The following is a 21,139-nucleotide window of genomic DNA, read 5'->3' as shown; positions in this document are numbered from 1 at the left end:
CCGCCGTTTCAATACGGCGGACAACTCCTCCAGCCAACAGAGACCGCAGGCTCGCCAGGAGAGAAAGAAAGTTTCCTTCAGACCCACTCCTTCCTGGCGACCCCACTCCTCCCAGGGCAGACCGTTCAGATCTAGATCTGGACGGTCTACTTCAGCATGACTATCATCGGGCACGCGAGGGGCCTTTCCAATTGGGAGGTCGACTTCTTTCCTTCAGGGACGTTTGGCTGGCCGCCGTGGAGGACGCCTGGGTCAGGGAGGTCGTATCCTCAGGATACAAGATAGAGTTCGTCTCTCTCCCACGGGATCGTTTCTTCGAATCCCGGCCTCCAAAGGATCCAGCCTTGATCCCGGGGTTCTCTACAGCTATCGCTGCTCTCCTCAGTTCCGGGGTGATTGTGCCCGTTCCCGAATCGGAGCGCTTCACGGGGTTCTACTCGAACCTGTTTGTAGTGCCGAAAAAAGACGGCGCAGTTCGACCCATCTTGGATCTCAAGCTGCTCAACAAGAGGGTCCGCCTTCGCCACTTCCGCATGGAGTCGCTTCGCTCGGTCATCGCCTCCATGGAGGAGCAGGAGTTCATGTGCTCAATAGACATCCAAGATGCCTATTTACATGTTCCAATTTTCTCCGGACATCAAAAGTTCCTGCGCTTTGCGATTCGACAGCACCACTACCAGTTTGTCGCACTGCCCTTCGGTCTTGCCACCGCTCCCAGAGTCTTCACGAAGATCATGGCTGCGTTGATGGCTTTGTTGAGAGTCAGAGGCCTCGTTCTTTTCCCGTACCTAGACGATATTCTGATCAAGGCTCCCTCATTCCAACAGGCTCACCAAAGTTTGTCAATCGTCCTGGACACTCTTTCCAATTTCGGGTGGATCGTCAACAGGAAAAAGTCCTGTCTGGTTCCTACCCAACGCCTGGTCTTTCTAGGTCTTCTGTTCGACACTCGTCGGTCAAGGGTCTTTCTCCCACAAGAAAAGATTCTCTCTCTGCAGCAGGAAGTACGATCGCTGCAGACCTCGCGATTCCCATCCCTCCGTACAGCCATGAGGGTCCTGGGAAAGATGGTCGCGGCGATAGAGGCAGTTCCCTTTGCCCAATTTCACGCCAGGCCTCTCCAGCAGGCCATTCTGTCGAAGTGGAACAGGTCGCCTCGGTCCCTGGATCGCCCTGTCCATCTTTCTTACCGGATCAAGCGGTCTCTCAACTGGTGGTTGTCGTCACCTCTCATTCTATCGGGTCGATCCTTCCTTCCCATTCACTGGCAGATAGTAACCACAGATGCCAGTCTCCTCGGTTGGGGTGATGTGTTCCGCAACCACACTGTTCAGGGTCGATGGTCGGATCGGGAATCAGCGCTACCAATCAACGTTCTGGAGATTCGAGCGATCCATCTTGCTCTGGTCCACTGGGAAAGGCTCCTCAAGGGACTGCCGGTACGGATTCAGACAGACAACGCCACAGCGGTGGCATATGTCAACCGCCAAGGGGGAACACGGAGTGTTTCAGCCCTGGCGGAGGTGTCCAAGATTCTTCGTTGGGCAGAGATTTCCGTTCCGACAATTTCCGCGGTTCACATTCCCGGCGTAGACAACTGGGCCGCCGATTTTCTCAGCCGCGAGGGTCTCGCGGCGGGAGAATGGTCCCTACATCCGGAAGTGTTTCATCTGCTCTGCCTTCGGTGGGGAACCCCGGATGTAGACCTCATGGCGTCTCGCCTCAACAGGAAAGTCCCACAATTCGTGTCCAGGTCTCGGGACCCTCTGGCAGTGGGCGCCGACGCCCTGGCCGTTCCTTGGTCCCAGTTCGAACTTCCCTACCTGTTCCCTCCTCTGCCTCTTCTTCCCAAGCTGTTGAAGAAGATCAAGGCAGAAGGACTTCCGGTCATTCTCATCGCCCCGAATTGGCCCAGAAGGTCTTGGTTCGCGGACATTGTCAACCTTCTCGCGGACGCCCCCTGGAAGCTTCCAGACAGAACAGATCTGCTGTCTCAGGGTCCGATTTGCCACCCCAATTCTCGGCCGCTCAATTTAACGGCGTGGCTGTTGAGACCGAGGTTCTGAAACGAGCAGGATTTTCCGACCACGTAATTCAGACCATGATCCGATCCAGAAAGCCATCATCTTCCAAGATTTACTACCGTACTTGGAAGGCCTATTTCACTTGGTGTGAGACCAATGACGTCGCGCCCATGTCCTTTTCGCTCCCTTCAGTCCTAGCGTTTCTTCAGGCAGGATTGGATGCGGGGCTTGCCCTCAGTTCCCTGAAGGGTCAAGTTTCGGCGCTGTCCATTCTGTTTCAGAAAACGTTGGCTTCCCGTCCTCAGGTTAAGACCTTTCTTCAGGGCGTGGCTCACACGGTCCCGCCGTACCGGGCGCCCGTGGATCCATGGGATCTTAATCTGGTTCTTGAGGTTCTGCAAGGTCCGCCCTTTGAACCCCTCAGGGATATTTTCCTTTCTCTCCTTTCTTGGAAGGAAGCCTTTCTGGTGGCCATCACCTCCGTCCGGCGCGTGTCGGAATTGGCAGCTCTGTCGTGCCGCTCTCCCTTTCTGGTTCTCCACCAGGATAAGGTAGTTCTGCGGCCTCCGCCCTCGTTTCTTCCGAAGGTGGTGTCCTCGTTTCACCTCAACGAGGATATCGTGCTACCGTCCCTTTGTCCGAATCCAACTCATCCCCGAGAGCGGTCCTTGAACAAGCTGGACCTGGTTAGGGCGGTAAGAGTCTATCTGTCTAGGACGACTTCCCTGCGAAAGACAGAGTCTCTTTTCATTATCCCTGATGGAGCGCGGAAAGGTCACCCGGCGTCAAAAGCCACCATTGCTCGCTGGATCAGATCGGCTATCCTGGAAGCCTACCGTGTTAAGCGTCGCGGAGCCCCTCCGAGTATCAGGGCCCACTCTACTCGAGCAGTGGGTGCCTCCTGGGCGGTGCGCCACAGAGCCTCCGCACTGCAGCTTTGCAAAGCTGCAACATGGTCATCGGTTCACACGTTTGTGAAATTCTACAGAGTCCACACCTACGCTTCGGCGGACGCCAGCCTAGGTAGACGAATTCTGCAGGCAGCGGTGGTGAGTCCGCTGGCCTGATGGAAGTTTGTTTCCCACCCCAGGGACTGCTTTGGGACGTCCCAAGGTCTCTGTGTCCCCCAATAAGGCGAACGAGAAAACAGGATTTTTGGGTTGCTTACCGTAAAATCTGTTTCTCGGAGCCTTCATTGGGGGACACAGCACCCTCCCATGTTTTACAGCTCCTGTTCTTACTTTGGTTGAATGGTTACAGTTGAGTTTATGTTGTTAACCTATTCTGTTACTTCTCCTACTGCTTTCTCACTAACTGAGGAATTCTCTGCCGGTCGGTGGGGTGTACACTGCGGAGGAGGAGCTAACTTTTTTTGTGCATAGTGTCAGCCTCCTAGTGGCAGCAGCATACACCCAAGGTCTCTGTGTCCCCCAATGAAGGCTCCGAGAAACAGATTTTACGGTAAGCAACCCAAAAATCCTGTTTTTTTTAGGCCATTAGTTGATCCAGCTGATATTATTTTTTCACTAAGTGGCAGGATTGCTTTCTAATTACTAATAGATTTCAGCTGGTGTCATGACTTTCCATGGCTTTATGCACCTCTGTCTTCATGTGTTCAATACTTTTTCCCTGTGTCATTATTACATATAACTTAATTTATGGACATCTATGGTTTGATTTCTTGGCCTGTGTGGATTAGTTGCCGACATTTGGTGAAAGTTTAATGTAAGGCTATGTGCACATGATGTATTTTTGATGCGATTTCGCAGTGGTTTTTTTCTTTACGAGCGTAAATGGTCCAAAAACGCAATGGAATACTTATGCAAGATAATGCACTGACAATCCTGAAGTGCTGTATACATGATCAGTAAATTTCCTTCCATATTTACAGCGATTTATTTTCTGAAGCTTGTCAATTCTTTTTGCGTTTCTGTAGCATTTTTGACTCACTGACTTCAATTGAGGCAGTCAAATCTGCAGCAAAAATGCAGGTGTGAAAAGGTTTGCGTATTTGCTGCAGATTTGCTGCTGAAAACGCTGCAAATTGTCAAAGGAAATGATGTCAGAAGGAGGAATAGTGTGTGGTCAGAGAATATGTGCATGGGCGGAGAATGTGTGTGTCTCTGCGGGTGTGTACCCATGCCACGAACAGCCCATAGTGATTGTACTTGGGCGTCATCTGATAGGACTACCACTCTCATCCGGCTATGTCTGCTGTCACATATAACAGAGACAGCATGAGCCATTGATGGGAGAATAGTCTCATCCGGTGCTTGGGTTCAATTCTAAAAAAACAAAACATTTACATAATTACATACATATTCACGTACAAAATACATACTCACTGAACACCTAATCCCCAACGCCGTAGTCCATTTAATACTGAGTGTCCCACGGCGATCTCACCCGGCTGCTGGCGATACACTGACAGGAGGTAATCGCTCCCGCAGTGTATCACTGAGCCGCCGTGAGAGAGTTCACTGGAGTTCATTAGCTGATCAGCTTCAGTGATCTCATGGCACTGCTGTGTGTGAAAGTTCACACACAGCGGTAGTGCCGTAAGTGAGAGCACCGGAGCTGATGAACTCCGGTGAAAAACGAAAAAGCGCATTAAAAAAGCGCGTATTTTCTGCTGCGTTTTTCTGCCAAGAGATGCAGAAACCTTGCAGAAATTTCTGCAAGCAAATATGCAACGTGTGCAAATAGCCTTAACAGCACACTTAGAAAAATATTTAAATTGGTGACGTGTTTATTTTTTTCACTAGCTGTATATGCTCACTTTGTTACGCTATAGTCCATACTACCGTATTTTGCGGTTTATAAGACGCACTAGATTATAAGACACATCCTAACTTTTGAGGAGAAAATAGGAAATAAACCTTCTTTTTAACAAAATGGTGGTGCTTCTTACAATCCATGCATTTTATTGCTTACTGGGGTGGTGGCCGCAGTGAAGCGGGGTACCAGGGTCGCTGCTGGCGGAGGCAGGATTGAGGCGATGCTGTGGACCCCAGACTTGGAGAAAGGGATGTTTGGATGTGCTACGCTGCGAGTGTTCAATGGTGCGGGAGCTCCGCCGACATTTTGTGAAAGCTCGGAGCCTTCGTACTTCCATGGTTTACTTTGCGGTGGACTCCGGGAAAATGGCTGACAGGGGCGGTGCTTGCGCAGATGGAGATCTTGGCTCTGAGATCTCCTCTCCCTAGATCATGGTGCCAAGATCTCCATCTGTGCATACGCTGTCCCCAGCAGCCATTTTCCCAGAGTCCATCGCAATGTAAACCATGGAAGTGTGGGGGTCCCGGGCTTTCGCAAAATGTTGAGGGAGCCCCTGCACCACCGAACACCCGCAGTGTCACACCTCCAAACACCACCTCCTCATCCCAGCCTGCGGCCTGCAGCAACGTGCCACTCTTGCCTCCCCCAGCAGCGACCCTGGCCGATAAGGTATATTCTAATTATGAGACTCTCCCCCATTTTCCCCCAAATTTTGGGGGGGAAAAAATGCGTCTTATAATCCGAAAAATACAGCTAGCACTATAATTGCCCGTATGACCTTGTGAAGTGAAGTTATTGATAAGAAGCTTTGAATGTTCTTCTATTCAAAAGTATCTTTTGTTAATAAAACCTTTTCCATTTTTAGTGTTCCCAATTCCTGTCCTGCCAGTCCTCGGGGGGCTGGATCTTCAGGTTTACATTTCATACATAACATTGCATCAGAGCTAAAGCTGGTAGCAGAATGTGCGAAAGCTGCAACAGACCAACAAGCGGAAACCTCTGGAGGAGACAGTCCCAAAGTATGTACCAATCGTTAATAAAGTCAGTGGTGACAGCACACAGGCTTCATGGCTCTGGTTTTGATAAGTAATTTCCACGTAAAGATGCATTATCACTAAACATTTGTCTAAACCTGTATAAATGTAGAAGTCGTGTAAATATGGTAACATGCTGTGGAGGATATTCTGACTTGTTGGGTCACACTGGGCTTAATGTGTGAGCCAAAAGTCACTTTTACAATATAATTAGATGTAAGTCTGATTCTCCATAGACTTAAATTGTAATAGCAACTCCTGGCTCACACACACTCCATTGGGATTCGGCAATTCGGAATAGAACTCTTATGACGGAGAAGAGGAGCGGAGCAGCGCTGAAAACCGGGATGGAATGTGATCAGTGACTATATTACCGCACTTACACTACATGTACATTCCCACCAGTGTAGGCAATGAAAAGTTTTGTGGAAATGAATATGGGAAGATTCGTACTGGTGATTAATTTATTGCAGGTGAAAATGCTTGTTCAAATGTGTGCTTTAGTTATTTAGCCATGAGTCCGACTTCTCGCTTTGTATAATCACTTCTGACACTTGCTTTATTACTGTCCACTTGCCTAATGTTACCTAAGTGACAACATGTGCTGAAGGACGGTCCTGAAGTACGCAGAAATGTGAGAAGGGTGCAACACAAGATGAAGGGATGGGAGTAATATTTAGAGTTGCACAGGCAGCTAGAGGCTGGAGCACTCTTCTGTGTTCACACTTTTCGGCTTCATTTTGTAAACTTTTGCAATAGTTTATCATGTTTAATTATTAATATACATATATGGATTTTTATAAACTTCAACTTTTCTTGTTCTATTGTAATATGCGGCTCTCCATTAGAACGTGTCACAAACCCTGCTGGTTTCCCCCAGGATTGTGATCCCAGGACTCCCATTCTCTCACCCTGCTCTTTTCCTACTGTAATCAGGGACACAGCAGCACAAACTGAACATGGTGGGTGAAGCAGCTCACTTAACTCCTTACATGCCTCTGTCACTGGAGACTGTGGAATGTAAGGAGTTTGATGGAGAAGGGTCCCTCTGGCACTCCATCGCCACCTCTTGTCCCATTATCAACAAGTAATTGCTCTGGCCATCAGAGAGGCCTCACTATGGCCTCTGGGTTGGCTCTCTGATATTGAAGGTATTAAAAAAAAAAAATGCATGTTTCTTAAAAAATGGAATCAAAACAATGAAAAAGTTGCATGCTTTCCAAAATTGTAGCAATGAAAAATGTCTCATCCTACAATTAAATACGCTCTTTCGCCCCATTATCAGAAAAGTAAAAATGTTATGGCTCTCAGAAGATGGGAATGCAAAAAAAGAAATTTCTGTTTTTATTTATTATAAGTTTTTATATTTTGTGTGAATGAAAATGATATACCTCATGAACTGGCCCTAATCGAAAAAACAGCATAAAGAAAAAGTACCACAATCATTTTGGCTATCTCATACTTAAACTTGACTTGCAACTATGATTAGTTATGCAGATTCTTGTCATGTCTCTGTATTGTTACTGTTTTGCTCCTAAAAATCTACATTTTAATTTTTTATTATTTTATTAATATCTTGTAAATCCACATTTGGCTTTTAACACTGCCTAAATCCTTCTAGGCATGCTCTCAGTCAGATTCAAACATGTGTCGACGGAAAATTGATCTCGGGTTTCTCCTACACGTTCCCAAATTTGGTGCATACTGGTCGACTTACTTCGATAGGTACACAGTTTTTTCTTCAATTCTACCCATAAGTGTTTGATTGGGTTGAGGTCTGGGGACTGTGAGGGCCAATCCAGCACCTCTACTTTATCATTGAACCATAGTACTTGAGTGTACGAAGTAACTCATCTTGTACGATACTCACATGTAGCACAGCACTAGGTCTCTTTCACACATCAGTTTTTTTGCCATCAGTCACAATCTGTCGTGTTAAAAAAACGGATCCTGTGCAGATTGTAAAAAACCGATGAACCTGATCCGTTTTTTTGATGAATCCCGTCAAAGCAGAAGCTGTAGGAATTTAAGGGAATAGGATTCTATAGAGAGAATTTTTTTGTGCCAGAATGGAAAAAGCAGCCATAGGGGTTAAAATAAAAGAGAAATTATTCCGGGCATGCTTAGTCTTAAAAGATGGAATCCGTCGCTGGAGTCCATCTTTTGACAGACAGCGACAGATCCTGCGCCCATAGGCTTCCATTGTAGCCAACAACGGACGCCGCTGGAACCGTCATTGTCCGACTTTTCGAAGCACACAAAAAACGTTCCTTTGTTCGTCCTCTCTGCCCGACTGACAAAGATTTTACAACGGATCTGTCGGACGTCGGATGAAACGTGCTGCAATTCGTCGCTAATGCAAGTCTATGAGAAAAAAACGGATCCAGTGCCATCAGTTGCTGGACCCGCTTTTGACAAAACGACGGATTATGACTGATAAACTGATGAGTGAAACAGTCCTTAGACCACCATCGATCCTGGTCAAGTATCCAACGCCTTTGGCTATGAAACAACCCCATATCATCAGGCTTCCACCAAACTTGACATTTCCTTCAATTTCTCAATCCTTTAGCCCCTTTTTCCTTTGTTTCTTTCAAACCATTTGCACCCATCAGAGCCTAGTCTATTGACTTTTGTCTCATCTCTCCAAATCACCTGCTTCCAATCTTCTACTGACCACTTTTCGTACTTAAAAAAGACTAATACAATTGACACTAGCTCCCTCACTATGGAAATAATACACGGGAAACAGGAAAGCAACAAGCTGCAGACAAACTTCGGATTTTGTGACAAATCCAATGTTCAACAAAGAAAAACTAAAAGTAAATGGTTTGTTACGCTAATATGCTTATCTGTATTGGATAACAAACAATGGTGGCTATTCAGAGGATACAATTTCTGTGCTTTGCATTCACCACTTGTACCAAAATAGTTGCAGTGAAAGTGTAACACAGATGTTCAATGTGTACTAGTAGGTACTTTAGGAGTATAGTAAATCTAGTGAGGCTTGAGTTTATCAGATGCTTAGATTGTAAAGGCCCCGTCACACATAGCGATCTCACTAGCGAGATCACTGCTGGGTCACAATTTTTGTGACACAACAGCGATCTCACCAGCGAGATCACTGTGTGTGACAGCGATCGGCCCCCCTGCCGGTATCGCCGATCGCTGCAGGAAAGGCCAGGACTTTTTTTTGGTCGCTGGTCTCCCGCTGGCCACCACGCATTGCTGTGTGTGACAGGCGGGAGACCAGCGATCTGCTGGTAACTAACGTACACATCGGGTATCCAAGGGACGTGCGTCCCTTAGATACCCGATGTGTACGTTAGTAACCAGCGCGCTGATGCAGGGAGCTGGTAACTAACGTACACATCGGGTATCTAGGGACGCACGTCCCTTGGATACCCGATGTGTACGTTAGTTACCAGCTCCCTGCATCAGCGCGCTGGTTACTAACGTGCACAGCAACCCCGCTCGGCGTCGCTGTGCTGATCGCTGGTGAAGCTGTCTGTTTGACAGCTCACCAGCGATCCTGACACATTGATATCGGTCAGGATCGCTGGTGAGTCGCTATGTGTGACTGCAGCCTTAATCTCCATGCTTACACACGTATAAAACACAATACTCAGTAATTAACATGTGGATTGTAACCTACCCTGCTGCCGTACCGTTCAGACATGATGCCGTACCGTTCAGACATGATGCCGTATGGCTGCTTGGAAAAGCTGGCTTGACTGTGCGGTCCAAAAGTGGCAAGAGATGGGGTATCCAATGTGAAGCGGATTAAAAGATGCACGTGTACAGCCAGGGACGCTCCGGCCAGTAGCATCCCTAGATACTGGGCAGGAAGAAGATGGCAGACAGTGCTCGAAACACCGTGTGACGTCACGGGGGGAGACCAAAACGCTAACCGTCGCATTTCGGGGAATACACAGTGCCCCTTCCTCAGGGTATCTGTACATAGTAGCACAGGATGATGCTTTACATGCTCGTACCCCACGTGTTTCTCCCAGCACATGTGGAAAAGATCTCCCTCGATCCACCAGTGTCTTATTATTGCCTGTTATACACTGTTCTTCTTGTGATGGAAGCTAATGCAGAAAATTGCAGATTGTGTGAGCCCCTTTTTTCTCCTTTGTCTTTTAATTGTAAATGCTACTAATAAAATTAGTAGGTTAGTCTAAGTTTTTTTTTTTGTTTTTTTTCCAATTTCTTTATTAAATATATGTACGACTGGAAGAATGGAAAAAAAAGAAAGAGGAAAAAGAAGGCAGGGGAGAGGGAAAGGGCAGGGTGTGTGGGCTGGTTAAAAAATGGGAAGGGTGTGGTGGCCAACAACAGTTAAAATAGATATAAAACATATTTCACATTAAAATTTGATAAAATATAAAATAAAAATAGGAAATACAAAACAAAAATATTTTATATTTTTAAAATAAATTTCTGTATGGAGGGGGAAAAAGTGTATATTAACTATTAAATGGGGGGAAAGAAGAGGAAAGGATTAAAAAGCATGTAGTTCCAAATCATGATTCAGACCATTTGGGGCTAAACAATTTAATAAAAAAAATCCATTTGGATTCTGCCCATGACATTTCGTCTCTATAGTTTCCGCCTATCCAATGATTGTGTATGATTTGGATACCAAAAAAGAGGACAACCTTACAGGATTGGTTGTGATTCCCATTAAATTGTCTTGACAGAGTGTCCTAAAAATCTTTTTTCTAATTTTAAGATGTTCTTTTATTCTTTTTGACGGTGTTCTTATTGTCCGTCCTACACATATTTTATTACATGGACACCTACCTACATAGATAAACCCCCCCCACGTGAGCATCACAACCAATCCTGTAAGGGTCTCTCTTTTTTTTTTTTTTTTTTTTTAATGAAATGAAACGCTGTGGCAGGAGACCCAGGAGAACCCCACTGCTAACAAAGACCAAATCTAAAGCTAGATTGCAGTTTTCCGAATACTGGGAATACATCTTGTGGTCAGATGAGACCAAGATAGAGCTTTTTGGTAAAGCACATAATTCTATTGTTTACTGAGAATGGAATGAGGCCTACAAAGAAAAGTTCACAGTACCTACAGTCAAATATGGTGAAGGTTCAAAAAATGTTGTGGGGTTGTTTTTGCTGCCTCTGGCACTGGGTGGGTCTGTGTTCAAGGCATTATGAAATCTGAAGATTACCAAAGGATTTGCAATGTAGTGCCAAGTGACAGAAAGCTGGGTTTGTGTCCTAGGTCACGGGTTTTCCAGCAGGTCAATGACCCTAAACATCAGTGAATGGAGCTGCAGTGCGAATTATCGACCTTGAGCCCTGGTTCTTCGGTTGCTGTTGCCAGCTGTGGTTGAATCCCAAGCGATATGAAAGGTATTCCCTGTCTTGAGGATAGGAGAACTTGAGCCTTCCCCTTTAAAGGATTAAACACAGTAATGTTGTCGGTAATTGCTGAACAGGTTTACAGATTTCAGTGCTGTATATTATTTCTTTACAGAAAGGTTCTGCAACCACTGAAATTATAAGTAGTATAAACGTGCTGACATCTTATTTTTCCTTTTTTCACATATAGTATGCTGGGAAGGCTCTCGGTGAACATGCTAAACATGTCCACAGGGGCCCTTTGCTCTCAGTCCAGCAGGGCTGGTTTAGACAAATTGTAGCACTGGGAAAAATTCAAAGTGGGGCCCCAACAACCACATTACAGTCAGTTCAGTAATTTAAAGCGGGTTTATAGCTTGAAACAATCTATAAGTGTCCAGACAAAGCATTGAAAGACAAAACCACCCTCCAAAGATTGTACACTGTCGCAAAGCTGTGTTCTTTGGAGGCTATAACTAGTTAAGTTACTAAACTCTGTTCCTCAAGTGTCCTTAGGTACCAAGAGGAGAGAAAGGACTTCATAATAAAAAATGCACACTCCAATATAAAAAATATATGAATCAACTTTATTAATACTGACACAGCAAGCACATCCCTTGACGAAGCTGCGGTCGACGCAGCGAAACGCGTGCTGTCGGCTCCCAGACCCTGTGCTTGTGCAACTCTGACTGTCATTCCCCTGTTTCTTAAGCGCATCCCTTCAGGTGATATGTACCTCTCCAGATAGGCATTTCTTATTGGTCACTTCCACCAATCCTTCCTCTTGGCATACTTTATTCTTTCATATCAGGCTGTCTCTTATTTTGGTAGCAGCCTCGGCCTTTTACTATTGGTATTTCACGTACTATTTCCCCATTGGTTCGCCTTACATATGATCAGCTCAGTTCTTGATTTATTTGCTATTTATAGACTTTTATTGCTGCTGCATTTGCTTGTTGCACGCTCGCTATACCACCATATGGTGCGTCTTTATTGTCTCTTTTTTATATCTTATCGCACTCATAAATGTCTTATTGGCATTCGGGTCTGGGACCTCATCGTCATATCTTTTTAATTGTTTTTATATTCATGTGTTTGCTGTGTCGGTATTAATAAAGTTGATTGGTATATATTTTAGATTGGAGTGTGCACTTTTCGTTAGGTAGTCCTTTCTCTCCTCTTGGTACCTTACTCAGCATTACTACCTACAGTGCCTACAAGTAGTATTCAACCCCCTGCAGATTTAGCAGGTTTGATAAGATGCAAATAAGTTAGAGCCTTCAAACTTCACACAAGAGCAGGATTTATTAACAGATGCATAAATCTTACAAACCAAAAAGTTATGTTGCTCAGTTAAATGTTAAAAAATTTTAAACATAAAAGTGTGGGTCAATTATTATTCAACCCCTAGGTTTAACATTTTGTGGAATAACCCTTGTTTGCAATTACAGCTAATAATCGTCTTTTATAAGACCTGATCAGGCCGGCACAGGTCTCTGGAGTTATCTTGGCCCACTCCTCCATGCAGATCTTCTCCAAGTTATCTAGGTTCTTTGGGTGTCTCATGTGGACTTTAATCTTGAGCTCCTTCCACAAGTTTTCAATTGGGTTAAGGTCAGGAGACTGACTAGGCCACTCCAACACCTTGATTTTTTGCCTCTTGAACCAGGCCTTGGTTTTCTTGGCTGTGTGCTTTGGGTCGTCTTGTTGGAAGATGAAATGACGACCCATCTTAAGATCCTTGATGGAGGAGCGGAGGATCTTGGCCAAAATCTCCAGGTAGGCCGTGCTATCCATCTTCCCATGGATGCGGACCAGATGGCCAGGCCCCTTGGCTGAGAAACAGCCCCACAGCATGATGCTGCCACCACCATGCTTGAATGTAGGGATGGTATTCTTGGGGTCGTATGCAGTGCCATCCAATCTCCAAACGTCACGTGTGTGGTTGGCACCAAAGATCTCGATCTTGGTCTCATCAGACCAGAGAACCTTGAACCAGTCTGTCTCAGAGTCCTCCAAGTGATCATGAGCAAACTGTAGACGAGCCTTGACATGACGCTTTGAAAGTAAAGGTACCTTACGGGCTCGTCTGGAACGGAGACCATTGCGGTGGAGTACGTTACTTATGGTATTGACTGAAACCAATGTCCCCACTGCCATGAGATCTTCCCGGAGCTCCTTCCTTGTTGTCCTTGGGTTAGCCTTGACTCTTCGGACAAGCCTGGCCTCGGCACGGGAGGAAACTTTCAAAGGCTGTCCAGGCCGTGGAAGGCTAACAGTAGTTCCATAAGCCTTCCACTTCCGGATGATGCTCCCAACAGTGGAGACAGGTAGGCCCAACTCCTTGGAAAGGGTTTTGTACCCCTTGCCAGCCTTGTGACCCTCCACGATCTTGTCTCTGATGGCCTTGGAATGCTCCTTTGTCTTTCCCATGTTGACCATGTATGAGTGCTGTTCACAAGTTTGGGGAGGGTCTTAAATAGTCAGAAAAGGCTGGAAAAAGAGATAATTAATCCAAACATGTGAAGCTCATTGTTCTTTGTGCCTGAAATACTTCTTAATACTTTAGGGGAACCAAACAGAATTCTGGTGGTTTGAGGGGTTGAATAATAAATGACCCTCTGAATAAACTTTTCACAATTTAAAAAAAAATTAAACAAAGAAATAACATTCTTTTTTGCTGCAGTGCATTTCACACTTCCAGGCTGATCTACAGTCCAAATGTCACAATGCCAAGTTAATTCCGAATGTGTAAACCTGCTAAATCTGCAGGGGGTTGAATACTACTTGTAGGCACTGTATGTGGCACCTCCTTTTTGTATTTTCTTGACTATTTATGCAATATTTGTGGTGCGCCCTTATTCCCTACATACCTCACGTTACCACCGATTATCAAGAATCAAATGGAATGTAGGGTCGTTGCTTTAACTACTACACTCCTTTTTTTTTTTTTTTCTTTTCGCCCTTTTTTTATTTTTCTGCTGACGCAGCTGCATGAGAGCTGTTTTTTTGTTGGATGAGCTCTGGTTTCTAATCACACCATTCAATTAACCATATAGTATACTGAAAAACATTAAAAAATATTCCAAATGAAATGGTAAATAATAAGCCAGACCGCCATTGTTTATTGTGTTTTTTTAGAAATTTGTTTGAAAAAGAAAAAGATGGCTTAGTATCTCTATTTTTCGAGACCCTTAACGTTTTTACTTTTCTAATAATGGAGCTATGTGGGGGCTTTGGTTTCTGGTTGGTTAGCTGACATTTTGGGTGCACATGACGTTTTGATCGCTTTTATTGTATATTTTTTTAAGGGGTGGTGACCAAAAAACCCCATAGCTTTTGACATTTTTTTTTCTGGTTAGGTCATTTACTGATTTGGTTAATTAATTTTGTGTTTTGATAGATCTGACTTTTACAGACATTGGAATGCTTATTTTATTTATTTTTAATGGGGAAAGGAATGGTGATACTTTTTGCCGCAGTACAACAGTATTGCAGTATGTACAGTAGTGTAAACTTGGCTTCATAGGAGAGTCAGGGATACGGACCTTCAACTGGTACCATGTTGTCACTGAAACCATTTTTTACGCCCCGCGATTTAGTAACAGAGGACCGATGGGAGCTGTTGCATGCTCTCAGCAGCTGTCAAGGTATTTAAATGCCGCTGATAGAGATTGATAGTTGGATCTACATGTTTACCAGCCGAGGTCGGAGCTCGACCAGGGTGCCTGTTGTTAAAGACGAATGTCTGCTATTCTATGGAGCCATCATTAGCCGCGTGGGGAGGAAGTGGATGATCACCCCATCGTGGACGTAGTTATTTTCATATATGCATGAAGATTAATATTATCTAAAAATAAAACATAATTAGTATTGCCCCATGTGTGACCAGAGCTACAGTTATGGCCGAAAGTGTGGGCACCCTTGGAATTGTTGCAGAAAATGAAGTATTTCTCCCAGACAATTATTTCAGTTACACACGTTTTGTTATACACACGTTTACCTCCTTAATGTGCATTGGAATAACACAAAAAAACAAAGCACAAAAGGCAAATTGGTCATGATTTCACACAAAATCCCCAAAATGGGACGGACAAAATTGTTGGCACCCTCAACTTAATATTTGGTTGCGCGCCCTTTTGAATAAATATCTGCAATCGCTTCCTATAACCATCAAGAAGCTTCTTACACCTCTCAGTTGGAATTTTGTACCACCCTTTTAAGATCTCTCCATAGGTGTTCAATGGGATTTAGATCCTGACTCATTGCTGCCACTTCAGACCTTTCCAGCGCTTTGTTTACATCCATTTCTAGGTGATTCTTAAGGTGTGTGGGGTCATTGTCCTGCTGGAAGACCTATGACCTAGGACACAAACCCAGCTCTCTGACACTGGACACTACATGGGAACCAAAATCCTTTAGTAATCTTCAGATTTCATGATGCCTTGAGCACAGTCAAGGGACCCAGTGACAGAGGCAGCAAAACTACCCCAAAGTATCTTTGAACTTCTACCACATTTGACTTTAGGTACTGTGTTCCTTTCTTTGTAGACCTCATTCAGTTTTCATTAAACAGAATCATGTGCTTTACCAAAAAGCTCTATTTTGGTCTCATCTGTCCACAAGACGCAGTCCCAGAAAGATTTTGGCTTACTCACAGACATTTTGATTAACTGCAGTTTATCTTTTTTATGTCTCTGGGTTAGCATTTCATTCAAATGTCGACGTATAATTTGCGCTGACACTGATGCATACTGAGCCTGCAAGACAGCTTGAATATCTTTGGAACTTGATTAGGGCTGCTAATCCACCATCCGGACTATTCTGCGTTGCAACCTTTCCTCAATTTTTCTCTGCCGTCCACGTCCAAGGAGATTAGCTACAGTGCCATGGGTTGTAAATTTCTTGATTATGTTGCACACCATGGACAAAGGAGCATCATGATCTCTGGCCACGGGCTTGTAACCTTGACATTGTTGATATTTTTCAACAATTTTGATTCTCAAGTCCGCGGGCAAGCCTCTTCCCACCAATTCCAGACCTGTATTAGTTACTGTATGTGTAACGCAGCTGAGCGATCAGAGCTAGCTTCTATAGCAACCGTTAAAATGTGTTGTCCGGTCATATGATATCAATGAACTATTTTTAGGATAGGTCATTAATGTCATATTATGGTGGTCCAGCACCCCCCATCAATCAGCTGTTATTAGCGCTGGCAGCAAACAGATGTAAAGATTGGATGAAGCTGCAATTGTCACGATCCATTTTTGGATCTGTCAGATTCTGGATTCTCTTTAATAAACTTTTTCCCTTTCAGGTCATCGGGGGTTAATGTCAGTTTTTGCACCCGGTGGCCACTGGTGTAACTACAAGTGTGGTTGGTCGGCTGCTGGGTCCCCCCCCCGGTGGCCGCTGGTGTTACTACACGTTTAGTTAGTCAGCAGGTGGTGACTACTCCCGCTTCCCTTTAAAAGGCCACCTGGTGCTGCAGATCACTTGGTAATACTGGTCATTTGCTAACCAACCTTGGTGAAGACTGGACCTACCTGGTGCAGAGGGGGTTCAGCTTATCTTGAGCAGTGGTGATGCTGCTTGATGCTGATCGGGTGCCTTAAGGTACTGTCACACTTAGCGATGTACCAGCGATCCCGACCAGCGATATGACGCTGTCAGGATCGCTGGTACATCGCTAAGTGGTCGCTAGTGAGCTGCCACACAGGCAGATCTCACCAGCGACATCGCTGGGGACGGGGGTCGCTACTTACCTGTCACACTAGGCGATCCTGACGTCCTCCCGCCCGGCTCGTCGCTTGTCTCTCCACAGAAAGCGCCGCAGGAAGCTGACGGCGAGAAGCAGTCCAGGACGTTCTCGCGTGATCAGCGATAGCCAGCGGGGGAGCGGGTCGTAGGTAAGTATCAGACACAGCGATGTCGCTAGCAATATCGCTATAACGTCACAAGTTATAGCGATATTGCTAGCGATATCGCTTAGTGTGACAGTACCTTTACTCTGCTGCTGGGAGCATTGGCAGCAGATAAAGCTAAGTTTTGGTTTTTAGTTGCTTTAACCCCGTGGTGTCAGTTGTATCTTTCCTTTCCTGTTATTGGTGCAGTTCACTTTATTCCCTGTCTCACCTCCTGGGGAGGGGGTTGGGGGTTTAGCTCAGGGCTAAACAGGAGATAGGGACATATCAGGGACTTGGGCCTCACTACCATCAAGTGTACCCCAAGTTAAGGAGAGTCAGAGCACCCCCTTAGCCTGAGGGGCAGTTCAGGGGCCCAGGTTCCACGTCTCCTGTTCCCCCTACTGCCCCGTGACAGCAATGCAAAGCTCCATTCAATGTATAGCAATGGCTGCCAAGTACTGTACATCCAAGGACATCATTCCTCCATGACATCCTTTTATTTACTTAATGACACCAATCCAGCGTCTTTGCTGCTGGCTATAAAGTTGGATCACTGGCTAATGCCTCTCTGGTAATGAGTAATGCACTGCTGAAGCCGTGGAAGCATAGACATTCTGCTTGATTGTGGATGTTCAGGGCAGCAGAATATCACGCTTACATGCAAGAATCACAGATGATGAAGTCACCTCTTTGATAAATGTCTTGATACCCCACTGGATGTGATTACATGAGTCGGGCTAGTATAGGTCAGTCAACACTTTGCCGGACTATTCTCTACAGTATAACATAATGTTAAGCGTATCAGCAGGTGTCAGACTGCAATGAGGACATTAGGTGTGAATCTTTATTTTACTGTACCTTCAACTACTTCCTTCCCCCCCCCCCCCCCCCCCGCGAGAAATCTGACACATTGGAAATTGTGCCACAGGTTCTTCAGACTGGAGATGGTAGTCAACATTTATACTTCTTACCTCCCCTCCCTCTCCCCCATCTAATGTAACATTGGGACTCTACACAGGCAGGAACATTTTATATCTCCTGCCTGCAAGGGCATTGCAGTTGGAGGAAGAATATCAATGGTAAAGACTGTTCCTGGATTTATATCAATAAAGCTTTTGTCCAGAAAAAAACAAACTTCGTGCAGGTGACCGTAAATGGAAAAAACAAACTTGGTGACAGTTACGTACAGGCAGCCACATGGATCCCGTGCAGGCCACTCCATGGTCTGGACTGATTCAGCAAGCCCTTATGTTACCGCTTCAGCAGCTGCTGAACTGCTGTGCCTGTGACTTTGAGCAATGCATCTTCATAAAACATTTGATGACGCGCTGCTTGTCACCTTACTTCTGCAGCCAGTCACAGTCTGCTAGTTGGTAGATCAGTGATGTCATCGCTTCCTGCAGTCAGTCACAGTCTGCTAGTTGGTAGATCAGTGATGTCATCGCTTCCTGCAGTCAGTCACAGTCTGCTAGCTGGTAGATCAGTGATGTCATCGCTTCCTGCAGTCAGTCACAGTCTGCTAGTTGGTAGATCAGTGATGTCATCGCTTCCTGCAGTCAGTCACAGTCTGCTAGTTGGTAGATCAGTGATGTCATCGCTTCCTGCAGTCAGTCACAGTCTGCTAGTTGGTAGATCAGTGATGTCATCGCTTCCTGCAGTCAGTCCCAGTCTGCTAGTTGGTAGATCAGTGATGTCATCGCTTCCTGCAGCCAGTCACAGTCTGCTAGTTGGTAGATCAGTGATGTCATCGCTTCCTGCAGCCAGTCACAGTCTGCTAGTTGGTAGAGCAGTGATGTCATTGCTTCCTGCAGCCAGTCACAGTCTGCTAGTTGGTAGAGCAGTGATGTCATCGCTTCCTGCAGCCAGTCACAGTCTGCTAGTTGGTAGAGCAGTGATGTCATCGCTTCTTGCAGCCAGTCACAGTCTGCTAGTTTGTAGAGCAGTGATGTCATCGCTTCCTGCAGCCAGTCACAGTCTGCTAGTTTGTAGAGCAGTGATGTCATCGCTTCCTGCAGCCAGTCAGTCTGCTAGTTTGTAGAGCAGTGATGTCATCGCTTCCTGCAGCCAGTCACAGTCTGCTAGTTGGTAGAGCAGTGATGTAATCGCTTCCTGCAGCCAGTCACAGTCTGCTAGTTGGTAAATCAGTGATGTCATCCCTTCCTGCAGCAAGTCAGTCTGCTAGTTGGTAGAACAGTGATGTCATTGCTTCCTGCAGCCAGTCACAGTCTGCTAGTTGGTAGATCAGTGATGTCATCGCTTCCTGCAGTCAGTCAGTCAGTCTGCTAGTTGGTAGATCAGTGATGTCATCGCTTCCTGCAGTCAGTCACAGTCTGCTAGTTGGTAGATCAGTGATGTCATCGCTTCCTGCAGTCAGTCCCAGTCTGCTAGTTGGTAGATCAGTGATGTCATCGCTTCCTGCAGCCAGTCACAGTCTGCTAGTTGGTAGATCAGTGATGTCATCGCTTCCTGCAGCCAGTCAGTCTGCTAGTTTGTAGAGCAGTGATGTCATCGCTTCCTGCAGCCAGTCACAGTCTGCTAGTTTGTAGAGCAGTGATGTCATCGCTTCCTGCAGCCAGTCAGTCTGCTAGTTTGTAGAGCAGTGATGTCATCGCTTCCTGCAGTCAGTCAGTCTGCTAGTTGGTAGAGCAGTGATGTAATCGCTTCCTGCAGCCAGTCACAGTCTGCTAGTTGGTAAATCAGTGATGTCATCCCTTCCTGCAGCAAGTCAGTCTGCTAGTTGGTAGAACAGTGATGTCATTGCTTCCTGCAGCCAGTCACAGTCTGCTAGTTGGTAGATCAGTGATGTCATCGCTTCCTGCAGTCAGTCAGTCAGTCTGCTAGTTGGTAGATCAGTGATGTCATCGCTTCCTGCAGTCAGTCACAGTCTGCTAGTTGGTAGATCAGTGATGTCATCGCTTCCTGCAGTCAGTCCCAGTCTGCTAGTTGGTAGATCAGTGATGTCATCGCTTCCTGCAGCCAGTCACAGTCTGCTAGTTGGTAGAGCAGTGATGTCATCGCTTCCTGCAGCCAGTCAGTCTGCTAGTTTGTAGAGCAGTGATGTCATCGCTTCCTGCAGCCAGTCACAGTCTGCTAGTTTGTAGAGCAGTGATGTCATCGCTTCCTGCAGCCAGTCAGTCTGCTAGTTTGTAGAGCAGTGATGTCATCGCTTCCTGCAGTCAGTCAGTCTGCTAGTTGGTAGAGCAGTGATGTAATCGCTTCCTGCAGCCAGTCACAGTCTGCTAGTTGGTAAATCAGTGATGTCATCCCTTCCTGCAGCAAGTCAGTCTGCTAGTTGGTAGAACAGTGATGTCATTGCTTCCTGCAGCCAGTCACAGTCTGCTAGTTGGTAGATCAGTGATGTCATCGCTTCCTGCAGTCAGTCAGTCAGTCTGCTAGTTGGTAGATCAGTGATGTCATCGCTTCCTGCAGTCAGTCACAGTCTGCTAGTTGGTAGATCAGTGATGTCATCGCTTCCTGCAGTCAGTCCCAGTCTGCTAGTTGGTAGATCAGTGATGTCATCGCTTCCTGCAGCCAGTCACAGTCTGCTAGTTGGTAGATCAGTGATGTCATCGCTTCCTGCAGCCAGTCACAGTCTGCTAGTTTGTAGAGCAGTGATGTCATCGCTTCCTGCAGCCAGTCACAGTCTGCTAGTTTGTAGAGCAGTGATGTCATCGCTTCCTGCAGCCAGTCAGTCTGCTAGTTTGTAGAGCAGTGATGTCATCGCTTCCTGCAGCCAGTCACAGTCTGCTAGTTGGTAGAGCAGTGATGTAATCGCTTCCTGCAGCCAGTCACAGTCTGCTAGTTGGTAAATCAGTGATGTCATCCCTTCCTGCAGCAAGTCAGTCTGCTAGTTGGTAGAACAGTGATGTCATCGCTTCCTGCAGTCAGTCACAGTCTGCTAGTTGGTAGATCAGTGATGTCATCGCTTCCTGCAGTCAGTCCCAGTCTGCTAGTTGGTAGATCAGTGATGTCATCGCTTCCTGCAGCCAGTCACAGTCTGCTAGTTGGTAGATCAGTGATGTCATCGCTTCCT

At 45.9% G+C, this 21,139-nt stretch overlaps 1 protein-coding gene across 1 annotated transcript in view; it reads left to right on the top strand.

Moving 5' to 3' along the window:
• FOXK1 (forkhead box K1) overlaps positions 1-21,139 on the top strand; it is a 136,637-nt gene that overhangs the window by 27,162 nt on the left and 88,336 nt on the right. The window contains exon 3 of the mRNA XM_073546657.1: positions 5,668-5,821. Coding sequence (XP_073402758.1) covers positions 5,668-5,821 — 154 coding nt within the window. The remainder of the gene's footprint in view (positions 1-5,667; positions 5,822-21,139) is intronic.

The sequence above is a fragment of the Dendrobates tinctorius genome, unplaced genomic scaffold (genome assembly GCF_039654945.1).
Source record: "Dendrobates tinctorius isolate UK_male_01 unplaced genomic scaffold, ASM3965494v1 ptg000150l, whole genome shotgun sequence".
Taxonomy (NCBI): domain Eukaryota; kingdom Metazoa; phylum Chordata; class Amphibia; order Anura; family Dendrobatidae; genus Dendrobates; species Dendrobates tinctorius.
This window is presented reverse-complemented; position numbering and strand designations above follow the sequence as displayed.